At 35.6% G+C, this 19,076-nt stretch overlaps 2 protein-coding genes across 2 annotated transcripts; one reads left to right on the top strand and one right to left on the bottom strand.

Moving 5' to 3' along the window:
- The first annotated feature begins 1,640 nt into the window (after nucleotides 1-1,640).
- Nucleotides 1,641-8,416, top strand: LOC110466868 (apolipoprotein D-like). The gene is made up of 4 exons (XM_021523670.1): nucleotides 1,641-1,777; nucleotides 5,706-5,830; nucleotides 6,509-6,597; nucleotides 7,857-8,416. Exons 1-4 carry the CDS (start codon nucleotides 1,652-1,654, stop codon nucleotides 8,078-8,080), a joined length of 564 nt encoding a protein of 187 aa, XP_021379345.1. The 5' UTR covers nucleotides 1,641-1,651; the 3' UTR covers nucleotides 8,081-8,416.
- A 700-nt stretch (nucleotides 8,417-9,116) lies between these two features.
- Nucleotides 9,117-17,148, bottom strand: LOC110466878 (peptidase inhibitor 16-like). Its single transcript, XM_021523687.1, has 6 exons — nucleotides 16,875-17,148; nucleotides 15,039-15,168; nucleotides 14,760-14,860; nucleotides 11,078-11,193; nucleotides 9,500-9,615; nucleotides 9,117-9,385 (listed from the first exon to the last, which is right to left on the bottom strand). Exons 1-6 carry the CDS (start codon nucleotides 17,118-17,120, stop codon nucleotides 9,345-9,347), a joined length of 750 nt encoding a protein of 249 aa, XP_021379362.1. The 5' UTR covers nucleotides 17,121-17,148; the 3' UTR covers nucleotides 9,117-9,344.
- Between the last annotated feature and the right edge of the window lie 1,928 nt (nucleotides 17,149-19,076).

Genomic DNA, 19,076 nt, shown 5'->3' with positions numbered 1-19,076 from the left:
CCAGGTGAGCTGTACTCTTACACCTGTGACACTGTCTTTGCACTGTAGGTTTCATGGGGCACCGAAAAAAGGGGTGATCTGTCCGATAACAAAATCGACACTCAGTTCTGTTGTTGTCTGCATACAATCTTACAGAATAGCTACCAAATTTAGTTTCATTCGGAATCACTATTTTTGCATTTAGTAATTGCACATATCTCACACCAGTTTCGACCTCTGAGTCTTTCAGGGTTCCCCTTTTCAAACTCCCTGGGATCACCTCTCCATACTGTAGCATGACTGTTGTGATATATGTATCACTCAGTTCAAATGGAGCATCCTTGATTGTCACGTTTGTTATATTTTTCTCCACATCCAAAACACGCAAAAATCTGTTCCTCACATTGATACCGTTGATAATGAGGTCCCTTTTCTTTTCCTTGCTTGACAAGGTTACTACACACTCAAAGTTTGTAGTACTAAACTGGATACACTTCACAAATCCCCTACCTAGGGCCTCTTCAATGCCTGCCAATACTTCTTCATGGGTAACTTTGTACAGATTCCTAGTGTAAAAATGAACACTCATTTCCCTGGAAACCTCTTGGTTATTCATCTTCACAACCTCCTCCCTAGGACAAACAGCACTATCACTAATGGTTTGCCAAAAACCAACCAGAAATTCCAGTGTAAAACACTAGAAAATAAGTGAAAAGTCTCTGCTGATTTTTCCCAGTGTAGTGCCATCCAAGGGGCATAACTCTCTCTTTTTGTACGTTTTAAGGTTCTCTATGTATTTTTGTCTAGGTCTAAATGTTATGATATTTACATCTAATTAAATGTTGATAAAGGACTTAACATTTTTTGGGGGGTTGGACCCTTTTCCAAAACCACTTTAAGCTTGGTGTTGTAAATGCTTTCGTCTAAGAATTGTTTATTACCTCAATTCGTTTAATATGTACAGCAGTCTCCAATAATACACAAGGTACGAGCTTAGCCATAAAACTCATCAAAGACACAGAGCATGTCATTACTAAAAAAATCTGTGGTTGATGACATTCTAGCACGCTCCGTCGATAATAAACTTACACACGAAATGTTTACTTGTCTCTTATATGATTATATACTATGAAATCACTAATTTTCGTGGTTTTGTTTTAATTTCATTTTTTTCGTGGGTACTCGGTATCTACGAATTCAAAGGTCAACGAAGTAATAACAGGTTTGACATAAAGCTATTCCTCGTGTGAATGGGTACTTGTTATCCACGAATGCATGTACCCATGGAAATTGTGGTTTTGGTGAAAACACGATATATAAATCCCATGAAAATATTTCATTTCACAGTAAGCTGTCACTTTCAGTGTCAGACATCTGTTTTACGTCTAGTAAACTAGTATCAGTTTTATTCATCGGCTTGTTTTAACTAGGTTGTTTTCTTCATTATAACACGCAGGTATCCCATCATACGTTCAAACCATTGAAAGCAGCGAAACCATGAATGTTGATGGAGATTTAAAACAAAACAAATAACGTTTAACGTAATAAGATATACTTTCAACTAATGTTTCTATGCATATGTTTGAGGAGAGACATAGGGGTCCAGTATAATAGAGAACATACATTTGTATATTACATCACTACCCCTAGTGTTTGTGTATACGTAAGGAGTATGTGTTTGCGAATAATATACGTTCTTGTGACACTACTCCTGTCTAATATGGTTGCCTATGGTCAAATTCTCACCAATGGAAAGTGCCCAGTTGTGGAACCAATGACGGATTTCAAGATCCAGCCGGTACGTTCTCATATAATTGTAAAAATATTGTGTTACAATATCATATTTACATTCTGTCTTGCATTTGCCTATATGTCGTTAGTAAACCAAATTGCAGCATATGAGACTGTATACTACAATTTACAGTGATACGGCCAGTGTAGGAATACAGCTGGTACAAGATAAACAAACATGGCCCCCCGATACTTTCGGTATCAATAGGCCTATAGTCGGAAAACATTCTGGGTTCTTTAGCATTTAGCAATATAGTTCATCGCAAAAAAAAAAATAAGCAACTTGACAAATTATGACAATATAAATTTATTATAAGATGTGTAGGTACCACAAAAGTTTTGTAAGCGCCATTTTAGATACGAAATTACCAAGTTTGTTAACGTCATCACACAGGGGATCGGTTTCGAGATTTTGAGTTATGCATAACATCAGTGAATAATCACAACACTAACATTCAGCATTTCTAAAACCTTATAAAAGTCGAGGGTATCGACAAGGTTTTAAAATGAATATAAATACCTTTTTAAGTGTTGTGGTTTTTCAGTGATGTCATCCATTACTCAAAATCACGAAACCGAGCCCCTGTGAACGTCGTCTGCTAGCTATTTTAATCTGACCGATTAGACATGGAATCTATTTCAAACGAAATGTCATTGGAATCGTTATTAAACGTTTCCGAGTATGTATGCTTCTGAAAATAACGTTATATTCCAGTCAAAGGAAACATAAGTGTTTCCGAGGAAACCAATCAAGTCCGTTCAGCGCCGCATCACATCAAAATACATGTAATCTATTAATGCGCGAAAAACAGCTTTAATTTTAAACAAGCAGAAGTTATGCAATTATTAACAATTTTTCAACATATACACACTCATATGAAGTAAATAATAAAGTTTAAGTTTGTGTTCAAACCATTTAATGTGCGTGTGGTTTTCAATGACACGAGGGACTATATTATTTCTTCTGGAAATGTCGGCTGTTCTGGGATTTGAACTTACTGACGGCACTGATATGATAAGCGCGAAACTCAAACGTATTTTTGCTTCAGTTACTATACAAAACAAACTATATACATATAAATATAAATATAAGCATTGAACTGTTACCAGATGCAGTATACAGTCGATATGAATGCAATTTGGGTGACAGATAAATAGAATGTCACCCAAATTGCATTCATATCGACTGTATACTGCATCTGGTAACAGTTCAATGCTTAAGTACCTGCCTGTTATATAAAAACATGAAAATTCTCTTTTTTAAGTTTAAACTTTTATTTTTTAAACTTTCTGATCTTTTCCTTTGCGTGTGCAGTTGGAAAGTCATTGTATTGAAGCAAAAAAAAATGCTCTGCATAAATATAAATATAAATCATTTAACAAGCGTTATTAATACACATCGACATTATCGGAACACGAAGACCAGGGGACAATACAACTGGAGCGACATCAAAACGAACGGAAAAAACAAAAACAGGACCTGAGGGGACAACGAATTAAATGGAACAACAGCAACAGCGTCTAAGGAGACACCAAAATAAATGGAAAACAAAAACAGAGACTGAGGAAACACCAAAACAAAAGGGGGGAAATTGGATCTGAGGAGGAGACACCAAATCAAATGGGGAAAAACAGGACCTGAGGAGACACCGAAACATATGGAAAAATAAAAACAAGAACAGAGGAGACACCAAAACAAGTGGAAAAACAGGATCTGAGGAAAAACAGAAGCAACAGGAGGCTAAAACAGGAACTGAGGAGATACCAAAAAACAAAAAGAAAAAACAACAGAACCTGAGGCAACATCAAAACAAACGAAAAAACAAAAACAGGAACTGAGGAGGTACCAAAACAAATGATATTAGGACCCGAGGGGACACGAAAACAACAGGAAAGGCAACAACAGTAACCGAGGAGACAAAAAGATAATAGGAAAGACAATAACAGGTAATGAGGCGACATCATAACAAATGGAAAATAGTTACAGAAACGGAAGAGACGAGCACAAAAAAAGGATATACAACAAGAAAACATCAAAACAAAAGGGAAAACCAACAAAAGGGAGTAGACACTAAACAAAAGGAAAGAAACAATCTTAATTGAGAAAAAAACAACACTAAATGAAAGACGATAAAAGGCATCGAGGAGACACCAAAACAAAAGGAAAAAACATAAACCTCTACTAAAATACACTTATATAACGAGGAGAAATACTAGTATTACATATGTTAGTTATCCAAGTTAATTCTCAATGTCCCATACCTGGCCTTGAATAATGAAACAGATACATAGTCCGTGAGGTTTGATGTAACCGTGGTGGGGGCGATTTTCTCTTTAGAGTATTGGCAGTGTTCATAATATACACACTTTACCAACTACTATTTTGAAATAAACCAGTACCCGTTATTTTGTGAAATTCATATCATTAATGGATTTTTTAAACCTTCCTTTTCTGTTTCAACAGTAGACCTCTTTTGATTTCCACCTTTTTTACCCCTAGTATCACAGCTGTATGATGCAGTGTAATTTACTTTAAGCCTACTTTATCAGCTACCAAGTTGTATAGAGGCAATCACATGTGTGCATAACGTTCATCTTTCAAGGTCCTAATCTAAATATTTGTATACGCACTCACACTCCCACACAAAATACTGCACGGAGTTTACGTGTTCAGATGTTAATAGCATGAGGGTTTAGTTATACAGCTTGATGCCCACTTCATAGTCTACTGATGGATAATACCAGTATAATTTATAAGCCACAAGCATGGCCCCATATGTGTGTCATGTCATGCATCATGTCTGTTTGTTATGTGTGTGTTTGAAGGGTATTGATATATCCACTGTCATGTACCATAGGGTTTGTCAGGTTATACTGCAATTATCGATCAGATAACCCATGCAATGTGCCCTGTGGCTTCTTCTATACAAAAGCTCACTGGGGTCGTTAAGTGCATTATCAACTGATTACCCAAGGTCTGATTAACTTTGTGACAATATTGCCCTGTGACCATATTCATGAAACTGCACTCAATCATGGATTCTTTGCTCAACCTAACTTTCCTGTTTCTCTGTTAAATAACGTGTCATGGTAAAAACTTCAAGAGTAACATTGAGACCAGAATTCTGTTTTTAAGTCTTTCCAAAATTCTTCTTAATCACTAACAAAACCAAATGAATGTTTATTAATCGATCACCGAACCAAGAGGGTTGAGCACATAATCTGAGTTTAAGCACGATCAAGGTTTCATGAATACGGAATCTTATGGTTTAGGCTTAGGTTTTGGTGAGTGGATGGATGTAAAACATGTAGATTAAAACACAAAACGTGTTTAAATAATTATTATGATAATTCAATTAAACAATGTTTTAATTATCTTTTGACACAGCGATGTAACAGTACAACATTTCAAACTCTTATAATCCCAGAAGGGAACTCCCAATATTATGTATTTTACAACAACCAATTGTCTATAGTGGCATTTATGATAGGAACAATTCAATTCTGATACTAGTATTTATCAAAATAACCAGGGAACCATTATCTTCTATGAATTGTCAGCCATTTGTCATATGCATTACACATAATTTAAAATAATTCGGAAATTTAGATATGTAGTATATATATTTGATATAAATACAGCTCCTTTTGTATATGGTGTTTAGTTTAGGAAGCAGGTATCGTTCTGGAACACATAAGTCTCGTTTTGTTGTTTCGTTAATGTGTACACATATATGTGGGGAAATATTTTACACGGGCGTTTACGAATAACGTTTGCCAGTTTCACTTAAACGTTTATATATGCAGTAAAGAGATGCATTTTTTGGAATTCAGTTATTTGTGATACTCACAATTATCTTATAAATTGAAGAAAATTGTTTTTGTCTATCAAAACATTTTACAGGAGATACGTATTATTGTTTTTCATTTTTCAGTTCCTTGGGGTCTGGTACGAGGTGTTTCGATTCTATGACCAGTTTGAGGAAGGTCAAAGTTGTATCCGAATGGAATACACACTCAAACCAAACGAACACATAGGTCTCCACAACTATGGGGATCTGTAAGTACTTTTTGTTTCAGTGCTTTTGTCTTGACACCTGGCAAATTTAAGGATATCAACGTTTGACGTTGTTTGCGATAAGGGGCTGTTTTCAGTCCTAGTCTACATTTTAAGTTTTACATATATATGATAAGAGAGAAGAAAAATAGATTAAAGCCGAATTTGAAAAAGAGCAGAAGGACACTTCGTATGCGAGACTTGAATAATGTTCCTAGTTAAACTATGTTACTTGTGAACGGTTCCTTATGATATTTTGCACTGTTTTATTTTCTGTATGTATTCACATAGGTAATTACTGAAAGGGATACTACAAAAAAAGTCCTTACATAAATGAATTTTATTCCGATTTGTTGGAAAAAAGTATGTTACATCATTGGATATTTATCTAATTGTAAAGTTGTTTGGGACCTATTATATTTTAGGATAGAAAGGTATTTGACGCGCTGGAACTGATTCTCGATTGCGTGTTGTTACTTATACAATATAACTTATAAAAATAATGAGAACGATTCTGCGTATAATACTTTATTTCATGTAGGAACCAACAAACGAGTGTTAAAATGTGTTCGCATTTTTATTCCAAATACATTATAATATAGAAAGAAACTTTTTAGCCAATTTTTAGTCAAACCAGTTGTTCTAGATTGTTTACATGGTATCATCATTTATCCTTCACAGACCGGACAATACGACTGTGGTGGCTGAAGGAGACGGTTATGTTTCTGACCCTTCCATTCCTGCCAGGTATATGGTCACGTTCTCGGGCAGTAAGTATCTGACATTGTTTATTTGCAGCTTATTTCATTATTTGTTTCCTTTTTTCATGTTATTATTACTGTGATATTTTTTATAAATCGGATAGATAACAATTAATAATCTAAAAATATATTTTGAAACATTCTGAAAATCGCAAGTGTTCAAAATATATATCATCTGAAGCATTTTTACTAAAATTATTAAGTGTGCATTTTAATTGTTGTAACTACTCTTCGCACGGTATTGCATGTGTTTCATTGTTTTCGTTCCTCGTGAATATGACCAGATTGCATTTGTTCATATGTTTTGTTGAGATTTGCAAGGCCTGCAAATTATTCTTTTTAAATTTCATTTTTCTATGATCAATGAAAAGTAACTATCATCAACAACTTTTAGACATAGACGGACCTTAATCGACACTAAATTTAACCGCGTTGCTATTTTCACCGAAAAAGATAAATCAACATTTTCACATAAGATTATCGGTCAACGTGAAGTTAGACATTTTTTTTCTCACATTTCTTATCATCTTATAGTGACGTCGAAGTCAACAACCATTTAGGTTTGAAGGCGACCATACTTTGATGATGGACAAATAGTAATATTCACAAACATTCTTAAGATAAGCAAAGGCCTTTTTTCTGTTTATTTGAAATGTATGCTTTGCTGTTTTGAGATTGATATATTGCAATTGAGTAAGAACTTATGTTTGCAATCGCAGATCAGCTTACTATAAAAATTACGAAAGTGACACTGTATATAATATACAATATGGCTTGAAAGTTTGTATTGCACACCTGGTTTATTCGACTATAACGATACAGCTAGTCCTCAGGGCATGAAGTGCAAGGTTCTCAGATGTGCATGTGGCAATACAAGCATGTAGTATTGTCCCTGGCCGGAACTCCTTTCAGTTGAATCTCATTGGTTGATAATCACTTTTCTAATCGACAAATTGAAACAATATGTTCCGAACATTTTTGCGATATTTTATACGGGGTGATCTTGATACAAGTTTAGCAGAAAGAGTATACTGCTTATCAAGTTATTGTAAACAAAATGATGAAAAATACCATATGTCTATAACTAACGTTACAGAGAGCACCGGTTCATTGCGTAGAGTTACATATCCTAGATCTCCAGTGAGTACTTATGGATGTTGTTAGCATATAACCTCGTTCTTTCTAGACATGTCCTATATAAATGTGAAGCAGTGCCTATGAATACAAGTATTTTTATTAACTCAGTATAAATTTTAATAATTTGACAGGTAAGCTCCCCTTGGATTACTCTATCATAGCTACCGACTACACATACCACGCCCTCGTCTTCTCTTGTACCGAGTTCCTGGACATGGCCAACGCCCAGTTTGCGTGGGTTCTCAGTCGTAACAGAACCATCGACAATAAGGTCATGCAAAGATTGGTCGCAAAGCTATCCTGTTTCGGAGTTGGTGTTGACAACTTTGAGGACAGTCCACAGCTAAACTGCTGAATAACCGTTCTTTTCATTTCATTTTCCTTGTCATTAGTATCATGTAAAGGTACTTGTATTTACCATACTCTAATAGCACATCATACAACATACCAAAGTGACATTATTTAGCGAGCGAGGTTTGTGTTGTTGTACAAATTCTAGAGGTTAACTTCCCTATCATGTTTCAGTATATTATCTTTGATAAAGATTGCCTAGACATAATACGTCTATCAGTGTATTGGGGCTTCTAGATTGGAGCACAATATTTGCATATGACGATAGTCCGTCTTTGCGTATTGCAGAGTTATCTTCTCTTGGGAGCAGGTATTGATTGTCACGTCACTGGTTTGTATGAGAAAATTACGTCGTTTTCTCAAAAATTGATGACGTTGCTCTCACAAACAAGTGACGTAACAATCAATGCCTGCTCCCAAGAGAAGATAACTCTGTAATATGCAAAGACGGAATATAATAACACTGTTAACAAAGGCAAAATAAAATTGGAATAACCATCGACTAAATTGTTCATTCAATTAGGAACATAACGTATTAAGTGCATCTGATTAACATTTGTAGTACATGCTAAACAATATTTGTGATCAAAGTGGGGGCATCACATTTGGCCCTTATACGTACATTGTTTGTAGCCCTTGTATGTACATTGTTTGTGGCCCTTATATGTACATTTGTTTGTGGCCCTTGTATGTACATTGTTTTTTGGCCCTTGTATGTACCTTTTATGATTATGGATGCATATTATTTGTGACCCATGTATGTGCATCATTTGTGGCCTTTGTATGAACACTTCTGGGACAGAATTTTCGACCAAATTAACATTGATAAATTTAATTGCAAACGAATGTTTTGAAAGTCCGAGTGATATTTTAAATAGTAAGACTATGCTCATAACATTATAATCACACAAAGTAAATATTTTGTTATGAATATTAAAAATGGAAAAGGTAGTTAATCCCGTAAAAATCTCCTGATATTCCACGTTGGTGTATTGTTGTGACCAGAATCAATGTTTCGTGAACAAGGTGAAAAAACTACTGAAATCGTCGATCAGACAACAATCAACGGTAACAACGTTCATATGAATCGCAAATTAATTTGTACTGCAAAATTGTTTATTATCTAACTAGTAACAGGAGAGATACAAAATACAGAGTGGCAGACATACCATGGTATATAAGTAAAATTCAAGAATGGACACTGTAGAGTTGTAGATGTGTGTAACGCTTCTTTGTCACGGCTTCGGCCAAATGTCCAGAACATGTGATCAGTTACAGGTTGAGCTGCCACTGCTGTCGTTACTGGGTTCTGCAATAGTAACAATAAATTATCATACAAATGCTACTTACATTGGTCTTGTAACGAAGCATTTATACCATGTTATATATGGAGCACGATGCGCTGACCGCGTCATGTACGTACCAAAGTTTCCATTGTCCCCGGGATTAGCACACAACCTGTTCTGACATACTTTGCCGCTGGGACACGATGAACACGACTTTCCCTGGGTATAGGGCGTGGCTCCACGGTAGTTACCACTGCAATTCAGATATAATTTTACTTTGAGAATATCAAGCAAATCAATGAAAAACGGCAATATAAAAAATGTATTACAAAGGGTCAAAACTCAAATAATACATCGGATCTTATAAGCTGGCTCAGAAAGACAGCAAACAGAGTTGGGTAGTAGCCATATATGGCACCTGTCTGGTTGTCTCCTATCAATAAGAAAAAAGTATGCGGGCAAATACGACAAAGAATATTGAGTTGTATTATCATGGTTAGCACTGGAAACTTATAGGTAGAAAGAATGACATTATGCCTACCACGGCATATCTGAAAGGTAGACTGAAGCTCAGCCTAGTTAGGTTATTGGTCAGCGAGTAGCGTTTAGATTTAGTCCTGATAGAACCGACTCCAGGTTAGCGGAAAGAGGATTGTTCGTATGCTACTACTAACGAAAGGAAAGTTAACGATCGTAGAATAAAAATCATCGTCACATTAGGACCAAGCTTTAGCAGTGATGTGTGACTATTATGTTACATATTTTAAAGATAAACATCTAGATATGCAGTTGAAGAGGCCGAATATGTGGTATAATAAATGTCAAAGAGAATAAATGAGAACTAAATAGTTCTCAGTTCTCTGGCTAGTGAAGGACAACACATGATTTATATTGTTTTCAAACACTAGTAGTTCTTAATTACACGATAATACATAAAAAAGACACAGCTCGTCCACAAAACAATTCATGCTACGCCATATAAAATACAATGTGTTACATAAGTCTTTTATGAGTTTCAAGCTTGTTAAATGGAAAGCTTGCTAAATGGAAAGCTTGTTAAATGGAAAGCTTGCTAAATGGAAAGCTTGTTAAACGGAAAGTTTGTTAAATGGAAAGCTTGCTAAATGGAAAGCTTGTTAAATGGAAAGCTTGTTAAATGAAAAGCTTGTTAAATGGAAAGCTTGCTAAATGGAAAGTTTGCTAAATGGAAAGCTTGTTAAATGGAAAGCTTGCTAAATGGAAAGCTTGTTAAAAGGAAAGCTTGTTAAATTGAAAGCTTGTTAAATTGAAAGCTTGTTAAATGGAAAGCTTGTTAAAAGGAAAGCTTGTTAAATGGAAAGCTTGCTAAATGGAAAGAAAGGTTATATTCTTTTTATCATAGGACTTTGAAACTAGATACCATTGCAAGAGCGAACGCCATGATCAACCTAAACACCAAGCTCTGATTTTAGTGTTTTTGATGTCCATGTAGTAATAAATACGTACGTCACTATGAATGTTATCATCAGTCTAGCTAATCAGAACAATTCACATTGTTAAATCAATTTCTTTCCTGATACGCTATACTGCAATGCAATCTCGATATCGTATACAAGTATTATATATGGCATGGTTTTAATAACATCCCAGTTTATCAATGACGATAATTATATAAATCATTTGACAATTAGATGAAAAAATTGCCGTATATACTGAGGGTGGTTAGTGTTACTTACCCTTTTCCATAGTTACAAACGACTATAACAGAATTGGTCCAACCACTGCTTAGTCCCGAGACGGAGTTACAACGCGCGGCACCACACCCAACGAACTCTGAATCATGCCACACAACCTAAACATAAATCATGTCATACTTGCTACAATATACACATTTAGTTATGACAAAGTTTACAACATAAAACAGGTCATGACATTAATAGTTTACGACACAAACCATAATATCATTATAATTAAACGGAAGCCATAGCGTGATTTCCACTTTCTTTAAAACTTTTCTGTGAAAGGCAGGAACTCACCTGTAAAAAGATGAATTATGTTGGAGGTAAGACAGAAAAATCTCAACCAAGGGGTTAGATTCTTAAATATTTTACCCGAGGCATTGCCGAGGGCCCGACATTTAAGAATCTTACACTGAGGATTGATATGTTTCTGTCTTACTCCTTAAGTCGTGAATTATTATTTTTCTCCCACATCAAATAGAAGAGGGCATTTTTTTGAAATTCAAACGTTGATTCCATAATTTCCTGCAAATCGTATTTATCTTCCGTAATCTTCTATTGTTGTCGTGACGTCACACAATTGTTATAACAGGGGAGTCCGGACCTCCGTGTTTACCCTTGGGTAAGATAGAAATATCTTTCCCTCACCAAAAATGTTGATATCACTGTTAAATGGACAAGAAAACACTGTCGTTAAGACAGCCTACACGCGCTATGACGTCATGACGTTAGTCGCCAGGCAAGTCCGCCAAATGACGTCGGTGTTGGAAGTACATTTGTGTAGTTCTGTTGTGTTGACTGCGTTAAATGAATTATTAACTTACATACAGCAGTTGAATTCAAATTAAGATATTGTTAACTTTGTGCTTTAAATGAATTTCTGACAGTCTACACCACAAACCATTGACAGAGTTTACATCAAACATAAATTACGCGACTGATTGGTTTGATTTAGTTTGGTTTAGTATTGATTAGCGTCCTATTAACAGCTATGGTCATTTAAGGACGGCCTCCCCTGTGTGCAAGATGCATTCATGTAGTGTATGCGTGTGTGTTTTCGGAGGCTGCGATATGTTCGTGTTTGTCTCCTTGTGATAGCGCGGAACTGATGCCGACTTTATATTGCTACCTCACAGAAACATACTGCCGAAAACAACCAGCAGTAAACCCCTCCCGGTCACATTATACTGACAACTGGCGAACCAGCCGTCCCACTCCTAAACAGGAGTAGAAACTACCATTTTACAGACCCTGGTATGTCTCGGCCAGGGGACAGCGCCCAAAGCCTTCCTCACAGGGTCGAACTCTCAACTAAAGGCCAAAAGTGAGGCATTGTCAATGGAGACATTTGGAAGAAGAAAGATTGTTTAGAAAGAAGAGAAAAGATAAAATCTCAAATTTAGTCGCCTCTTATGATCATGCAATGGGGGCAGCAGGTACAATTCTTACGACTTACATGACTGACACAGTCTACACCACAAACCACCAACACAGTGATCACATCAAACATAAATTACATGACTGACACAGTCTACAACTCAAACCATTGACAGTGATCACATCAGCACAAATTACATGACTGACACAGTCTACACCTCAAAGCATTGACAGTGCTCACATCAAACATAAATTACATGACTGACACAGTCTACACCACAAACCGTTGACACAGTTTACATCAAACATAAATTACATGACTGGCACAGTCTACACCACAAACCATGAACACAGTTTACATATAACATAAATTACATGACTGGCACAGTCTACACCACAAACCATGAACACAGTTTACATATAACATAAATTACACGACTGACACAGTCTACACCACAAACCATTGACACAGTTTCCATCAAACATAAAGTACATGACTGACACAGTCTACTACACGAACAATTGACACAGTTTACATCAAACATAAATTACATGACTGACACAATCTACACCACAAACCATTGACACAGTTTACATCAAACATAAATTACATGACTGACACAATCTACACCACAAACCATTGACACAGTTTACATCAAACATAAATTACATGACTGACACAATCTACACCACAAACCATTGACACAGTTTACATCAAACATAAATTACATGACTGACACAATCTACACCACAAACCATTGACACAGTTTACATCAAACATAAATTACATGACTGACACAATCTACACCACAAACCATTGACACAGTTTACATCAAACATAAATTACATGACTGACACAATCTACACCACAAACCATTGACACAGTTTACATCAAACATAAATTACATGACTGACACAATCTACACCACAAACCATTGACACAGTTTACATCAAACATAAATTACATGACTGACACAATCTACACCACAAACCATTGACACAGTTTACATCAAACATAAATTACATGACTGACACAATCTACACCACAAACCATTGACACAGTTTACATCAAACATAAATTACATGACTGACACAATCTACACCACAAACCATTGACACAGTTTACATCAAACATAAATTACATGACTGGCACAATCTACACCACAAACCATTGACACAGTTTACATCAAACATAAATTACATGACTGGCACAGTGTACACCACAAACCATTGACACAGTTTACATCAAACATCAATTACATGACTGACACAATCTACACCACAAACCATTGACACAGTTTACATCAAACATAAATTACATGACTGACACAATCTACACCACAAACCATTGACACAGTTTACATCAAACATAAATTACATGACTGGCACAATCTACACCACAAACCATTGACACAGTTTACATCAAACATCAATTACATGACTGACACAGTCTACACCACAAACCATTGACACAGTTTACATCAAACATAAATTACATGACTGACACAATCTACACCACAAAGCATTGACAGTGTTCACATCAAACATAAATAACATGACTGACACAGTCTACACCACAAACCGTTGACACAGTTTACATATAACATAAATTACATGACTGACACAGTCTTCACCACAAACCATTGACAGTGTTCACATCAAACACAAATTACATGACTGACACAGTCTACACCACAAACCATGAACATTTACATCAAACATAAATTACATGACTGACACAGTCTATACCACAAACAATTGTCACAGTTTACATATAACACAAATTACATGACTGACACAGTCTACACCACAAACCATTGACAGTGATCACATCAAACATAAATTACATGACTGACACAGTCTATACCACAAACAATTGACACAGTTTACATATAACACAAATTACATGACTGACACAGTCTACACCACAAACCATGAACACAGTTTACATCAAACATAAATTACATGACTGACACAGTCTACACCACAAACAATTGACAGTGATCACATCAAACATAAATTACATGACTGGCACAGTCTACACCACAAACCATTGACAGTGTTCACATCAAACATAAATTACATGACTGACACAGTCTACACAACAAACCATTGACAGTGTTCACATCAAACATAAATTACATGACTGACACAGTCTACACCACAAACAATTGACACAGTTTACATCAAACATAAATTACATGACTGACACAGTCTTCAACACAAACCATGACACATCAGAAGAATCAGAAAACAATTCAAATATTTCCGCTTCCCGGTCAAGCTGTTGACCGCATCCTACCTGTGTATAGTGACCACACACTGATGTGCAGCCTAGTGTGGCGTAGTTGTAATTCTTCACTTCACTGACCCATGAGTCGACCACGCCTTCTCCGTTATATGCTGAAATAAGTTAATAATAACGAATGGTCAATAATGCTTTTTTATCATTAACATGATATTAAACATGATTATTATTTAGAAAAAAACACGCTAATGTTGTCATGAGAAATAATGTGACATCGAAAAATATATAGATTTTAAGTGTTTTCTACGTTACGCTTGGAATAATCAAACTTACTTCCGGATGTCAGGAAAAGGTTCTCGCCAACATAGCTGAATGATGGGGCATCTGACCTGGCAGCATTATGTGACCAGACACATCTCTCAGCGTAGCTCTGAGCTACAGTAGCAAGTTCGTTACTCCATGACTGTAAAACACAAAATTAGCATTGCCTGCACTATTACAAATATGAATACAGATGATCGTAAAAGATGCTGTTTGAGGATGATTTACGTTCAACAGAGTGAAATTATTATCAAGTGTAAACTATGAGCTTCACCGATTGTATCATGTTTGACTCACGGGATTATAAATCAGAATTGATTCTCACCGAGAATAAGATGTGATGTAATATTAACTGACATGTTGCATAATACCATACTTTCGCCATCATGCTATATTTTGTATGCAATCCATGTATAACCCTGGTTCTCCCACAAACATCAAATGTTTCTTTACTCCCGAATCACTGGATAAACCTGATTTGTAACGTCATCTTCCATTGTGACGTCATAGTTTACCAGATCGAAAACAGGAAAAATGTATTCTCGAAAGATCTGAACGTTGTGGGGGAAAAAGATCCCCAAACACGTGTTGGTTGATTCATATTTATCTAACTCTAGTTAGTAAATTTTAAAACTGTAAAAGACAATCCGTAAAACCCGATTCTCCATCATTAACCGTTGATGTAGACAATGTTCACAGCTAGATAAACAGGATAACCAACCATGACTCGTTGGGGAAACTCTATTACTTTGTTAATGATGTAAAAACAAGAACAGCAGATTGAAAGAAAGAACGAGTGGATGAATGTTTGCATTGGTAATGATGATGGTCTATTATAATGACACGTGTTAAGTCGGCCTTGTGATAATGGGCATATCAGATCCTTTTCCATGTATTTCTATGAATATATCAAAAAAGTTCAATTCTCTCAGATATTTGGCGTATTCTTTCTAAAAACCTTTTCTCCACAACAAGTGATTTGGTTGATCAGTCGTAAATAGACATGGCTCAACGTTTCTGTCGCGTTCTGTTGCATATTAATGCAGTATTATGAACAATTAACGTTCGAATACAACCCTTTCTACTTCCTGCAAAAACCAGGTATCATATGAAAATGAATCATCTGGGAACATTTAGAACACCTCGGCCAATTCTCTGATTCTCATCTTATTTGACTTGTTGAAAGGTATTGTAATCAAGGCGAGGTATTCAGAATGATCTGGAACAGAGGCCAGATACAGTCAAAGCAAATGGCGTCACTGCTGTAAAACAAATATAGGTACCAGTAAACCCTTTTGCTGAACTAGAGTAGTTCATGATACTACCGTCTTTATCAGGGAACTACATTGATACGATGAGAACCCTAGGTTCATGAACGTTCTTATATTTCAGATACTTTTTTACTTAACTAAAGCCGTATTTTTCATGCAGGAAAATTTCACCAGAAAGTACTTAGATGAACAAGTAAATGGTCTTTAAATCGATACGAACATATAGGAAACTGGGTTCGTTTGTTCCTGTGTGTTGACGCTGTAAAATGTCTGTTTTTATTTTACAATCTTTTAATGTCTTGTTGACATTTGTATGATCAAATATGATATAAGGAAATAACGTTAAATCGAACTGTTTGCTTTGACTTGTACAAGAAAGTTACTCACTCAAGCAGTAAACACTCTTACAAACTCAGCTAGGCTATTAAAATGATTCATTCGTGGATTTCATTGTAATATTTTATCAAATCGACTTAACAAAATCATATTAAGCGATACGTTTAGCTTTAAAAACGACGTCATTTCTTTTAAACATTTCGGAAAGTGATGATATGGTTTGCAGTGGTTCACAACTCACCATTTTTAACATGTTAGCGGCTCTCGGGGAAACCTCTGATCTAGCTTTGTTATGGTAATCGACCAAGTCCTGTTTCTGACCCTCCGAAAGACCACTGAAACCGGCATTTTTCTTGTCCAGATGTAGCTCTCCTCCTAACTTGAATGCTCGCTGTAGATCTTCCTCCAGTTCTTTCAGCACAGTGTCCTGTGGAGCAGCGGCTACCATAGCAACCAAACACCAACCAATCACAATGGTTACCCTCATGGTGAGATACAAAATCTAGAACCTCTCGTGGAAGAATCAGCAACAAATTGAAACACAAACCATGCTAACAGCAGATTTATACACAAGACCTTGTTTACAATGAAAATTTAATTAGCATTTTACTTAAGAAGAAATTGTTTCTTGGCTCAAGCCTATTTACTTGACGGATTATTTAGACTTAAGCTCTAGTTCAGGTACAAAGAATTTACATTAACAACTTTTGGAAAATGTTAACACAATATTAAAATGCTAGATTAATAGTTTAATACTTCTAAAATAATCTTTCAGCATATTGTGTGGTCGCTGGTCGCGTTAGACAGATGGTCGCTTAATACAGTTAAATTACATGGTAAAAACGGCTATGAGGAATGAAAAGTGGTCGCATAAAACAGATGGTCGTTTAATACATATGGTCGCTTGAGCAGATTCGACTGTATGTCATGTTTATGGACAGTCTTCCGTATATGATGATAACATAGCGCATTATATATATAGCTAGACTTACACTTGTCAACAAATATATTGTCTATATTATTTTATCTGTAGTACTTTGCCTGATGATTTCCCTGCAAAAAGAATATTGGATTACGTTTTATCTCAAATGAAGCCGAGTAACCCGTAGGGAAATAAGTTCATAGCGTGATCTCTTTGTAAGATTTTCAACAAACATATATTTGATAGCCATGACACCAGTGAAATCATCTTACCTGTGCTACTGAAATTCATAACAACAATACAAGGGAGGCAGGAAAAAAGAATAATGAATTACTACACTTTTATTTAGTTTTTACTTTATTTTATACTTGCGTCAATGATATTAAACAAACTTTGTTTACCGTTAAACACATATTTACCTGCCATAAACTAAGACAGTTGTCCCTTACTGATTAATGTTTGTACTGCCATCTATATTCAAACGAAGACAGTTAAGAACAAACATGAATTGTTCGTGACCCTTAGATTAATCAGGATCAAACGATTTGTAAAGGAGGTAGAAAGGACTGTAGCACATATCTGTTTACTTACAACATTCCAATCTACAACACACTGAAAAGTGGTACTTCTGTACCAAAGTTCACGTTTTATAATTGATTTGAAACATTTATGTTCAGGATTCATCACCCCTATAGAATTAACATACAGTAATTGTATTCATGCGCGTCATGGAATACAAGCATATGAAAGTCGCGGATTGACACTGGCATGTTTATTTCGAGTAAGGAAGAAAAAGAATTTCCTTAAAACCTTTGGAATGCATTATGATACCGTTAATTTGTATTGCATGAAAAATACCGTTTGGGGTACTTTCCGTCTGGACATAACTGTAGAACTGTTTGGGCACCACACTTCCGATGACCAGGTAGCTCAATCGGTTAGAGCGAATTCCGGGGCTCGAATCCTGGTCTAGCACCGATGGAGTTTTTACACTCAAAACACTATTTTTGATTATATATATTTCCTTTTCAGAAATGATTTATCAGAACTATAGTCATACCGGAAAATTCAAAGTTTCCAACACACAACTGTTAGTTAACGTGATGGGTAGTGGTACGGGGATCCTTAAAAATCCAGATGCAAAATTTCTTGTTTGTACAAGATACACGATATTTTATTTACAGTTGTATATATGAAAACAGAAACATTAGCTCTGAAGGGCTATTATTACGACAAAACGTAAGAAAAAATATCACATCAGGTTACAAAACATATATAAAAACTAGATCTGCTATAGCTAGGTATGAGAGAATTTGTTCAAACATATTAATTAAACGTACATAGATAAGAGCAAGCACAAATATCATGCAAATCTGTTGAGTGACTAAAAGCACATCGCTATATATATATATATGTTAATATAGCAAAGTGTAAAAATTTACCGAATAAGCACTTATATAGTACAATCTGAAATACATACAGAGTGTATGGAGCACGATAAAGGAATAGTAAAGATAATGT

Source organism: Mizuhopecten yessoensis, unplaced genomic scaffold, assembly GCF_002113885.1.
Source record: "Mizuhopecten yessoensis strain PY_sf001 unplaced genomic scaffold, ASM211388v2 scaffold11145, whole genome shotgun sequence".
Lineage (NCBI taxonomy): Eukaryota > Metazoa > Mollusca > Bivalvia > Pectinida > Pectinidae > Mizuhopecten > Mizuhopecten yessoensis.
The sequence above is the reverse complement of the archived record's forward strand: the minus strand, read 5'-3'. Positions and strand labels throughout refer to the sequence as shown.

Excerpts from the sequence above, each read along its gene's own strand:
- LOC110466868 (XM_021523670.1), top strand. The coding sequence starts at position 1,652 with ATGTGTTTGCGAATAATATACGTTCTTGTGACACTACTCCTGTCTAAT. Across the intron at positions 1,778-5,705 it reads CGGATTTCAAGATCCAGCCG|TTCCTTGGGGTCTGGTACGA; the intron begins GTACGTTCTCAT and ends TTCATTTTTCAG. Across the intron at positions 5,831-6,508 it reads CTCCACAACTATGGGGATCT|ACCGGACAATACGACTGTGG; the intron begins GTAAGTACTTTT and ends TATCCTTCACAG.
- LOC110466878 (XM_021523687.1), bottom strand. The coding sequence starts at position 17,120 with ATGAGGGTAACCATTGTGATTGGTTGGTGTTTGGTTGCTATGGTAGCC. Across the intron at positions 14,861-15,038 it reads CCTTTTCCTGACATCCGGAA|CATATAACGGAGAAGGCGTG; the intron begins GTAAGTTTGATT and ends AACTTATTTCAG. Across the intron at positions 9,616-11,077 it reads GTTTGTAACTATGGAAAAGG|TGGTAACTACCGTGGAGCCA; the intron begins GTAAGTAACACT and ends TCTGAATTGCAG.